The sequence below is a fragment of the Tupaia chinensis genome, unplaced genomic scaffold (genome assembly GCF_000334495.1).
Source record: "Tupaia chinensis unplaced genomic scaffold, TupChi_1.0 Scaffold000047_1, whole genome shotgun sequence".
Classification (NCBI taxonomy): domain Eukaryota; kingdom Metazoa; phylum Chordata; class Mammalia; order Scandentia; family Tupaiidae; genus Tupaia; species Tupaia belangeri.
The window spans coordinates 2,417,830-2,429,931 of record NW_006159505.1 but is presented as its reverse complement, the minus strand read 5'-3'; the positions used below and the strand labels follow the sequence as shown (position 1 = coordinate 2,429,931).

Genomic DNA, 12,102 nt, shown 5'->3' with positions numbered 1-12,102 from the left:
CCCCCCCCCCCCCCCCCCCCCCCCCGGGAGCCGTTAGTCTCCCCCCGGCCCCCGCTGCGATACGGAGCCCCTCGCCGCGGCCTCGCTCCCTCCCGCAGCCCGGCCCGGGCCCTGGAACCCCGCTCTGGGCTGGCTGTGCGCTTCCCTTCGCCGCCTGAGCGGGGCGCTGTGCCGCGCGGCGGGGCCGGAAATTCCCCCTCCTTCACTCACACACCCCCCGGCCGCCGGGCCCCAGGCCTTCCCGGCGCTCCTCCTCCTCCTCTGCACACTCTCTCTCCGGCTGGGGTCCGCCTGCCGCCCGCCGGCCTCGCTCCCTCCGGGCAACCCTCCTCCCCAGGCTCTCCTATCACACATCCACGCGCCTAGCGCTGGGACCGCCCACCTCTCAGCCCGCGCCCCGCGCGGGCCCGCCCCTCCTCTCCGCCCTCCTCTTCCTCGTCCTTGCTAACGCTGCCGTCGGGGAAGGATTGATGTCCCTTCAGCATCATGCAGCCGCCGCCGAGGAAGGTAAGGGCGCAGCTGGGGGGCTCTGAGGGATCGGGGGGCTGCGTACGACGAACACGGCCAGCGCGACCGCTGCGCCCCCTCCCCCTTCCCGCAAGGGGCCGGGACCGCCCTCGCCTTGGGCTTGTCACTGAGTTGTTGCTGGCCCAAGTGGGGGGCCAGCGTGTGAGGTGCTCTTCTGACAGAGGGGCGACTGGCGCTTGTCCTCTTCACTGCACTGGAGGCCCCCCCAGACATTTCACAAGAGTTTCGGGTGTGCATTTGTGTGTGTGCGCGCGCATGGCAGTGCTGCCCGCTGCAAAGTGCATTCTCGGGGCTGCACCGGGGGGAGGCGGGGGAGCCCCTGCAGCTTTGCAGAGCCTTGTGCGTGTGTGATTGTTTAGTCTGCACCAGGTTTGAGCCCTCCAGCCGCTTGTCGTCACCCACGCCCTTCTGCAAATTTACGGGGCATTTATTTAAAACCTAGCTTTAGGTTTGGCCTGCTTTTCCCACGGGGAGATCGAAAAGAAGTTGGTAGAGCCACCTTCCCCCTCCCTGCCTCAGGGGAAAACAAATTAAGAATGAAGGGTCCTGCCTTTCTCCCCCACCCGCCGTCCCGCCCCACCCCCTGGCTAAGGGCCGGGGGAGGTGGTGTTGCCCCCAGGAAAGTGAGAACCTGGCGGTGCGTGGCGTGTGCATCGCGATCTAGGCTTGGATGGCCTGGGTGGGAGTGACGGGTGCTCCGGGCTTGTCAGCAGCTTCGCCGCTGTGCCCTTCCCCAGCTTTCCCAGGGGTCGATGCTGTGTCCTTGTCTTTTTAATCCTGCAGACGGATACTGAGTGTCTACTCTGGACACTGGGTGGAGGAGGCCGTTCTGTCCTCCCCTCGTGGGCAAACATTTGCTGAATGCCTAACTCACCCGTGTCTGCTGCTGCTTTCTCTTTCTTAATCCGGGTTTCTCCAGTTAAGTGAGTCTTTTTCTTTTGCTCACGTTATCCCATCCCTCCGGGTAGTCCCCAGCTAGCTCTGGCGGCTGAGATTCCAGACTGACCGTAACCTCGAACCCTGGGGTCCCAGCCTGGCAGGCGAGGCCCTGGCCAGCTGGCATTTGGTGTGCTCGCTGTTTGAAGTGGAGCCGCCACGGGACCGGCTTGCTGGGATAGTTTAAAAGCACTGCATATGCTAGAAGGTCACTTTTGCTTTCTCCTTTGTGAGAAAGAGATTGTGATTTGATGCGCTGTCAGCGAGTGGAGGGCATCATCCTGAGACAGTGTGCTTTCTCGCAGCCATTATGGAATTATTTATGTAGTTGATTCACGCATATCATTTCATGATTATGTACATTTCAGTCCCTAGATACTAGGTATTCTTATGCTCCCGTCTCTCATCTACACTCTAGTGGTTAGTGTTTTTGAATTCTTTTTGGAAGAAATAGAAGACAGGCTCTTTTAAAAACCTAGATAGGTCCTGAGCTTGTGCATGAAATGGAATGACTGGCAATTCATTTCGCAGCTGTTTAATGTGTAATCTTTACACTCATGTACTTTCGTTCAGCCTTGGTGCCAGATTATTTGACTAGTTTTTTCATTAAGTATCTGTAGTAAATAAGCCTTGATGATTAATAATAGATTTGTGGTCTTCAGGGGAGAGGTGAACAAGATGTCCAGTGTTACAAATATTAAGTAGTTTACTTAAGTAACTTTCTTTTGGTGAAAGTCAGAGGAAGGCCTTTAACAGCATTAAAATATGTGATGTATTTTAGGTAAAAGTTACACAAGAACTGAAAAACATTCAAGTTGAGCAGATGACAAAACTTCAAGCTAAACATCAAGCCGAATGTGATTTGCTGGAAGATATGAGGTAAGGTTATAGTAAATACTTGGAGAACTTCTCTATCTTTCAAAGAACCTTTGAGTTACCAAGCCCCAGGAACTGGTGATGGAATTTCCTTTTGGATTTCCTGCTTTTTAAGGCTGTTAGAACTTTGACTCAGCTGGAAATTATAACTGGAACTAACACAATACAAACTTCTTTTCCCTCACAGAGGGAACCTATAACACACACATACCAGTATGAAAAAACAGGAGCCTTGAAGGTCTTATCAGTCAGATTATAATCATTGAAATTATCCTTGTTTAAATAACCTGCCCATTGAATTGTAACATTTATTAGCCTAAATGATTTTGCTCAATTAAAATTTTAGGAGGGACCAGCAGATGGCATAATGGTTACATTGCTGGACTTCCATGTAATTGACCATGGTTCAAGTCCCCGACCTGGCGGCTTAAAACTCACACTGGGTGCGTGTGCAAGTGTGTGTGTGTGTGTGTGTGTGTGTGTGCCCCCAAAAATCCTGAGAGGAGAATTGAGGAAAAGGGATTGCAGCATGGCCATCCCCCCATGGCGTGATTTCTTGCTTTCCGGTTCTCTGTCTCACTTGTTAGTGATGTGCCCTATAGCAAGAAGAAAAAAAATCTCAAAAAAAAAAAATTTAAAGCAAGTAACACCTGTGGTTAATGGTTACTATCTAAGAGTGAGCTGGTCAACCCCGGATGATTATGTATTAGCACCATTTGTTAGAACATGACAAATGTAGCTGTCTTTGAATGTTAAATGTAGTGGGAAGTGTGTTTATCACATTTTATTTTATTATTAAAGTTACCTGTGTTTATTTATAATCAAGGTAACTTTGAATTCAGTAGATAAGACATTTTGCTAGCATTGTAAAAATCACTATCTTTACAAAGAGAAGCATAGCTTATTTTATCTAAAGAAATACCACTTATTTTGTTTAACAAAACTAATACAAACTGAAAGTTCAACAGACATATTTTTGTAAAGGAGAGATGATATACATGTTGATTGAAGTGGCTGCAATCCTGATTTCCCTTTAGTAATACATGTATAAAATTAGAATTGGGTCTGTAAGCCTCATCAGTTGCCTGTTTTTCCTGTGGTGCACTAACTTTATGTTGGGTTTATGAAAAATACTAACTTTATGGGTTTTTAAAATTTTTTAAATTTTTATTTATTTATTTATTTTTAACTTTATGGTTTTTTTTTTTTTTTCGAGAGGTTTTTGCTGTAGGGTGCGTGCGCTCGCCAGACAGACAGAGACATAGAGACAGAAAGCGAGAAATCACCCCCCAGAGGGGATGCTCACGCTGCAATCCCTTCTCCTCCATTCTCTCGGGATCTTGGGCACGCACGCACACGCGCCCGGCGTGAGTTTTAAGCCACTGGGTCCGCGACGCGAACCGCGGTCGACTACGTGGGAGTTCAGTGACATAGCCATTACGCTAACTGCTGGTTCCCACTTTATGTTGTTTTGATAAAATTATGTATGTTTGGATACCTGGGTTGCTTATAGCCTAAAGATTTTAGTTTAAGAAGTTCTTTTTACTTCTGCCACATTTAAGTTAGGTATGCTGTTTTGTTTTTAAGTTTGCTATAGGGTATGTGTGCTTGCTTGAGAAAGAGAGAGAGAAAGTGAGAAATCCAGGAGAGAGAGAGAAAGTGAGAAATCACCTCTCTAGGGGGCATGGCCAGGCTATGATCCTTTTTCCTCTATTCTCCTCTCTGGACTTTGGGCACGTACTGCCCTGTTGCCTAATATGGTAATTTTAAAACTGCTGAGTCTGGGACTCGAACAGCTTAGGCTGCTGTGGGATTCAACAGCCTCAAGCTCTATGCCATCTGCTGGCTCAAGTTAGGTGTTATTTATTTATTTTTTTTGGAGAGATTTTCACTGTAGGGCGCGTGCGCTCGCCAGACAGACAGAGAGACATAGAGACAGAAAGCAAGAAATCACCCCTCAGGGGGGATGGTCATGCCGCAATCCCTTCTCCTCCATTCTCCTCTTGGGATCTTGGGCACGCACACACACGCGCCCGGCGTGAGTTTTAAGCCACCGGGTCCGGGACATGAACCGCGGTCGACTACGTGGGAGTCCAGCGACATAGCCATTACGCTAACTGCTGGTTCCCAAGTTAGGTGTTATTTTTTAATGAGCATTTCTGTTGTATGCTTGTCTTTTCAGGGTTTCTGACTAAATATTGACTATAAATCTATTCTCATTCAACTTGGATGTAGTGAAATGGTAGTTTTCTTACTGAAAAGTACTCTAATTCTGTATTATAATTATTATTTTATTTCTGATAGCCACATAAAAATTGTCTTAAGATGCCTGAAACTCTTCATATAGTTAACAAGTCAAGATTTTTGATATCTTTTAAGTGAACTAAGATATTTTGGTAGAAATCTGTGTATGAAAAAAGTAATCAATTTTCAGAAATAGTTCAGGTAGGCAAAACTAGTAAAGATTCCATGTGGATGTGGGTGGTCTTTGTTCGTTAAGCCTGGTTGCTTTGTATCTTCTGAAGCCTCCTTGATTGCCTCCCCCCCCCCCTTTTTCCTCTATTGCTTATATATTAGTGCCAAAGATTGTGGTTAAAATATATGGATGATGGAGTCAGATAGTCCTGGGTTTGTGTCCAGGCCTGTCACCTACTAGCTGTGCTGACTTTTGGAAAATGACTTAATGTTTTTAAATGTCAGTTTTTTCATTTGTAAAATGGGCAAAACAGGCCACTTAATGGCCTCTCTTTATAAGGGCTGTGCAGATCAAATGCCGGTGAATGTGAGATATGGCACACACCTAAGCTAAGTTGATGTGTTTGCTCCTGCTACTGTTGTTCAGTTGTTTGAATTATTACTGGATTCATCACTTTTCACTTGAATTATCACAGTAATGTCCTCATTATTGCAGTTGTGTCCTCATATAGTCAGATTTTTAAATCTGTTTTTTATATCAGCACCAGTTAGCTTTTTAAAAATATTATTATAAGGCTCTCTGTGGCCTTCCGGATAAAGGCCAAACACCTTGTTATAGTATATGTGACTCGCTGTAAACTTCCTTTCCTGGCTTGGCTACTTACCATTTTATGTCTATACATCCTTCCTCTTTATTCCCCCTTGCTCTGGCCTCTCAGGATGTTTGGTTATCTGCAGTCTGCGTTCATGCCTTTGCTAGTGCTGTTCCCTTTGCTGTAGATACCCTTCCTCCCACTTTTTCAAGTGGCAAGTCCTGGTTCCCACTGACTGTTTGCTGTTCTCCGTGATCTTGAAGGAGTTTGATTTTGTACATGCTTCTGGCTTTCCCTCATGTGAATTTCTTGTGGTCAAGGGCTAAGTCTTAGTCATTTTTGTATCTTTATACGCTTTTAAGCTGGCAGAATTGTCAAATGAATGTTAACTGATCGTATTGAAGTGTACCTTATCTGTTCTTAGGGTTACATTTTGTAAGCTCTATTTGTGGGGGCTATATAGGAGCATCTGTGGAGTTTAACACTTTAATTCACGAGGGAACTTTAAAATACATTGGGCTGTCGGGAAAGTCATGACCATTTTTCCATAGAAAAGCATGTCATGACTTTTCCGACAACCTAATACTATACTCTTCAATGTAATATGCAGAAATTGTTGGTACGCCAAGAAGTAACAAGAGTCTTTATTATTTTAAAAGGTCAGTATGTTCTTCTACCCGTATTAAATTAATGGAATGAATCCCTTCACTCCCGTATAGTTGTAAATAGAATACTGTTATTACTTGCTAAAACATTACTTTAGGTTTTTGGTTTGCTTTTTCTTTCAATGATAATATTGAATCGAAAGTTGATATTTCAATTCAATACCTACTCTTTGAGTTGTTTGAGGAAGGAAGTGATCTGCTTTTCTGGTCTGTTCAAGTAAGTGGAATGGCTTTTTAAACATTCATTAGGAATTTCTGAACTTGGGTTTTTAATGTGTATTAAGTTGTAAGGAATCTTGCCCTTATGTCCTCTCTGAGGTTTCCACCACTCTCCTCCCTGAAGCCCATAGACAGTGCTCCTTGTCATGCCGCACACTGTCAGTTTTATGCTCAATTTAAGTTAGTATAAATGCACTTAAAAAAGTGCAAATAACTTTTTTATTTTTAATATAAATTAGTAGTAGACAGAAAAGTTTTCTTTTCTTTTTTTTTTAGAGAGATTTTTGCTCTAGGGCACATGTGGTCACCAGAGAGACAGAAAGCAATGGTCACACCACAATCCCTTCTCCTCTCAGGATTTTGGGCATGTATACACATGCGCCCGGCATGAGTTTTAAGCTGCCGAGTCCAGGACTTGAACAGCTGTCGACTACATGGGAGTCCTGTGGTGTAACTATGCTATCTGCTGGTCCTGAGGAAAGCCTTTTAATGACTTTTTAAAATGTTAAAAAACAAAAAAAAAAAACAAAACTCTACAACTCATTAAACTGTAAATAGAATTTCATACTGGATTGTGGCTAGTTCCCACCCTCTTCTTTCGGAATTTTTGAGAGGAGGAGACCTATTATGATACAGTTTTTTCCTTTGCTCTCCTCCCCTTCTTCAGTGCATTTGTCTCAGGGATGCGTTTAGAAGCTGGTGTGTTGGGAGTGAAGTACGAGAAGGAAAGATAGCTCACTTGTTTATCAGGGACATTCCATGCTTTGGGAAGGTTTTATACTGATGTGCTTCCTGTTGACTTTTGCCGTCAGCAACAGACAAGAACTCTTCACTTTCTTTTTAGTTTGTTGTTTTCCTCATTGCTTTCTAATGCCTCTTACAAGTGAGTTGCTATTAGAGCTCATGTACTTTTCTTATTAGTATCATTTATCCTTATGATAAGTAGAGTCAGTTAAAAAAGGCTCTTTACAGGAACTCAGAATATAAAGAAGTACCTCCTTAGCAGAAGTTTTTAGGAGGTGATTATGTAATATGGAAAGATTATAGGGTTTTGGAGCCAGGTGGATACTATTACTTTTGTTTATTTTAGAGATGACAGTGGGAACTGAGGCATAGTGAGATGAGTGAATTGTATGGGTGAGGACTTCAATCTGTCTATTTTCTAATTTCTAGACTTCTGAATTCTTCCCAATATTAATATTTTTCCAAGATTTCAATTGAGGAATTCATCCCGAGTCTCTTTTTTTTTGGAGAGGTTTTTGCTGTAGGGCGTGTGTGCTCATCAGAAAGAGAGAGAGAAAGACAGAAAGCGAGAAAACTCCCCCCCAGGGGGAAGGCCACACCGCAGTCCCTTCTCCATTCTCCTCTCGGGATCTTGGGCACGCACGCACATGTGTCTGGCATGAGTTTAAATCACCAGGTCTAGGACTTGAACCGCGGTCAACTACATGGGAGTCCCTGCCATTACACCAACTGCTGGTCCCATAAGTCCCATTTTTTAGTTATTACATAGTACATTATTAATTAATATTTTTTTAAATTTTAAATTATTCATATTTTAAACTAAAAATTAATTTCAAATGAGCACTTTAAAACCACTAACATGAGTCTAGCCAGACAGGGACACTTAAAACTTTACCTCAGAGAAGGCTAATAAACATATCGTTTCTTATAGATGTTCTAAGAAATTGAAACGAGCTCAGGAAGCACCTGCCCTGCCTTTGTAGACTCCTGGAGAGAGCTCAAGTGAGGAATTATTGTACACTCTGTATGTTACTTTCTCCAAACTGTAGGCTTACAAGAGTCACTGGAGGTTAGATTCTGAAGTCTGTTTATGGATGCTCTGAGACTTTTTTTCATTGTCCTACAAAGTGCTAAAGGGACTTTAAAGGTAATCTGGTCTAGAGTTTTAAATTTTATTTTATAATTATTTAGTTTTGTTATAGGCCTACCCTTGCTGGAGCATACCCCACTGGGAGATGGTCATGCTGCAGTCCCTTCTCATTCACTTCTCCATCCTGTTTGGATTTTAGGCATGCACGTGCATGAGTGAGGTGTGTTTTTCAAACTGCTGGAACTGATATTTGAACCATAGTCAGCCATGTGGCATCTGGCTCCCTTAACAACCCTGGAAACTGACCCTAGAAGCTTTTTTTTTTTTTTTTGAGAGTTTTTTTGAGAGTTTTTTTTTGCTATAATAGGGTGTTTGCGCTCACCAGAAAGACAGAGAGAGACAGAGAGACAGAAAGCCAGAAATCACCCCCCCATGGGGGATGGCCACACCGCAATCCCTTCTCCAATCTCCTCTCGGGATCTTGGGCACTCACACACATGCGCCCGGTGTGAGTTTAAGCCTCCAGGTCTTGGACCTGAACCATGGTGGACTACATGGGAGTTCAGCGACATAGCCATTATGCTAACTGCTGGTCCCACTATAAGCTTTTTAAAAGAATAGCTTTATTGAGATATAACTTACATGCTGTCACTACATACTAAATAATGATTACATATCATACAGTTAACCCATTTGAAGTGTAACACTCAATGTTTGTTAGTATATTTAGGGTTGTGCAACCATTACCACAGTTTAACCTTAAAACATTTTTGTCCTCCCTAAAATAAACCCTGTAGCAGTCATTATTCTTCCCTTCTCCAACTTTAAGCAATTGCTAATCTGTTTTCTGTCTTAGAAATAGAATCTGTCAATACAGTCATGCATTATGTGATTTCTTGTGACTGGCCTCTTCCAGCCTAAGGTTTCAAGGCTCATTTCTGTAGTAGTGGTACTTCACTCCTTTTATTGTCAAATAATGTCCCTTTGAATGGATATACCACATTATTAATTCACTCATTAGGTAGTTGATGGACATTTGGATTGTTTCTACTTTTTCGGTATTATGAATAGTGATGCTGGGAACATTCATGTACAGATTTACTGTGGACATGTTTTCATTTTTCTTGGGCATATAACTAGAAGTGGAATTGCTGGAAACTTTTTTTTTTTTTTTGGAGAGGTTTTTTGCTAGAGGGTGCATGTGCTCACCAGACAGACAGAGACAGAAAGCGAGAAATCACCCCCCAGGAGGGATGGCCATGCTGCAATCCCTTCTCCTCCATTCTCCTCTTGGGATCTTGGGCACACACGCACACGCGCCCGGTGTGAGTTTTAAGCCACCGGGTCCGGGACGTGAACCACGGTTGACTACATGGGAGTCTAGGGACATAGCCATTACACCAACTGCTGGTCCCGGGAACTCTAACTTTTTGAAGAACTTAATTTTTTTTTCTTTTAAAGAATTATTTCATTTTATTTATTATTATTTTTTCATTTGATCAGAGAGAGAAAGAGAGAGAGAGAAAATGAGAAAGTAAGCCTCTATGTCCAGGATTCAAACTGAGGTCAACCCTGTGGGAGTCCAGCACCTTAACCACCATGCCACCTGCCAGCACTAATTTTTTTTTACTCTCTCTGATTTTAGTTGGTGTGTGAGGCCTTTTTTTTTTTTCTTTCTTTTTAAAAATTTTCTATAGGGCACATGTGCTTGTTGGAAGGAGACACAGGGACATGCGGAGGTGGGGTGGGGAGGAGGGTGCATAGTGTAGTCCCTTCTCCTCTGTTATCTTCTTGGGATTTTGGGCATGCACACGCACACACATGCTGGGTGTATTTTTCAAGCCGCTGGGCCCAAGACTTGAATTGCTCAGTTGGCCATGGGGGATCTAACTGCCTCAGTCACTATGCCACGGCTGGCCCGAGGAACTTTTTTCCCAAAGCATCTGTACCATTTTACAGTCCCTCCAGCCATAACGTGTGATGGATCACACCCTTGTCAGTGCTTGTTATTGTTTGACTCTCCTGATTATAGTCATTCTAGTGATTTTAGTGACTATAAATCATTATAGTCATTCTAGTCATTTTAGTGACTATAAATCCTAGTTCTATAAATACCCATTTATATATCTTCTTTGGAGAAATGTCTATTCAGATCTTTTGCCCATTTTTAAATTGGGTTATTTGTTCTTTTTCTTATGGAGTTGTAAGAGGTTTATATCAATATATATCTATGTACCTTATCAATGATATGATTTGCATATGTGTCGTATTTACAATATTTTCCCCATCCTCTGGGAATGGGACATCACCTCAGGTGATTCTTAAGTTTGCTAAAATTTGAGAACCACTAAAGTAGTGGGGAAAATAAGGACTTTGAGGCTAGACCAGAGATGAAACCTAGCTTTGCACTAATTAGACAGGTGATCTTGGACATTTTAGCCTCGTGTTTCATATATGTAACAAAGTTAATGCTTACTTTTTTGATTTTCTGTAAAAGTTAAACAAGGTGTTTGAAATGCCTCGCAAGGTAGGTATATTCACACGAGTAGCTACTAGGATTGCTGGAAATTAAAGTCCAGGAAGGATGTTATCTTATTAAAGGTAACTCAGGAAGTTCTTGTGTTTCACCCATTATAAGAAGCTTTTTTTTTTTTTTTGCATTCTTACATTTCTGAAATCAAGATGCATCTTATCATTTCTGTCGGCTCCGATGCACTTGTCATTGCCTCTTCATGCACAGAACTTGCAGAATAGGTATCAGCAGGCTTGGAGGACAATCCCAGAGACAATGCCTGGAATACAAATGTTGGATCATCTGGGCTTTCGGTGGCATGGAGGATGGTAATGTGGAAAAACATTGGTATCGGTGACCGTTTCTAAAATGGATTCAGAAGAGTTCAACTCTGAATGTGACCAGTTTATGCACTAACTGGTTTTGTTTATCTTTTTTAAAAATTATACACAATAGTAGCATATACTAAAAGCATGACTAAACTTAAGAGAGCTCTTTTAATAACATATAAATAAAAATCTATGCAATCAGGTATATCAATTAATTGGCAGCATTATTTTCCTAGTGGAATATAAAATACTGTGTATTGAAACCAGCATTGTCTTGGATGTGTTGAAAGCAGTAGATCAGGTACTAGATTCAGGTATTTTTTTTCCTTCACTCAACAATTATTATTTCTTCTCAATCAGCATTCTTTCAAATTAGAACTTAGAAGTGATACAAATCTTGAGACATCATTTTTTTAACTGAGGACTGCAAAGGAAAAGATCAAGTAGGACCACATTTAATGTTTTTTTTCAAGAGAGGAAAAAACCTGATTTTGAAATTAATAAAAGATAACATGGAACTTCAACTGACTAAATAAACAGGAAATTTAAATATTTACTTTCACATTATGATCAATTATGGAGTGTGAGACTGAGAAGGAGATGCAAACTAGGCAGAAGAGGAAATAGAATTTGAGGGGGTCTATTTAATAGAACTCTTTTTGTGGAGTCGGTAGATGGCATGGTGGGAAAGGGCGCCGGATTCCCACATGGCTGACTGTGGTTTGAGTTCCAGACCAGGCGGCTTGCTTTTTCACTTTCTCTCGCTCTCTCTCTCTGTCCCTCTCTGGGCAAATTAAAACAAACAAACAAATAATAAATAAAGTTAAATAAAATAATTCTTTAAAAAAAACTTGGGACCAGCAGTTGGCGTAATGGCTATGTCACTGGACTCCCATATAGTTGACCGCGGTTCGAGTCCCAGACCCAGTGGCTTAAACTCATGGCAGAGCATGTGTGTGCAACGTGCCCAAGATCCCAAGAGAATGGAGGAGAAGGGATTGTGGCATGGCCATCCCCTCAGGGAGATGATTTCTCGCTTTCTGTCTCTCTCTCTCTTTCTGGCAAATGTATGCACCCTATAGCAAAAACCTCTCCCCCCAAAACAAAACAAAGCAACTCCAACTTTATTGTTACAGACTATTTATTGTTTGCTTGAATTGAAAGAGTCAGGATTTTTTTTTTTTTTTTTGGAGAG

The 12,102-nt window shown here is 42.4% G+C and overlaps 1 protein-coding gene across 2 annotated transcripts in view; it reads left to right on the top strand.

The window, feature by feature from the left end:
* Positions 1-198: 198 nt before the first annotated feature.
* The window catches only part of FCHSD2 (FCH and double SH3 domains 2), a 252,607-nt gene continuing 240,703 nt past the window's right edge, over positions 199-12,102 (top strand). For both annotated transcript variants that reach the window (XM_006140959.3, XM_006140960.3), the window contains exons 1-3: positions 199-373; positions 408-507; positions 2,246-2,343. In XM_006140959.3, the coding sequence (XP_006141021.1) occupies positions 487-507; positions 2,246-2,343 (119 nt within the window). In that variant the 5' untranslated portion in view covers positions 199-373; positions 408-486. The remainder of the gene's footprint in view (positions 374-407; positions 508-2,245; positions 2,344-12,102) is intronic.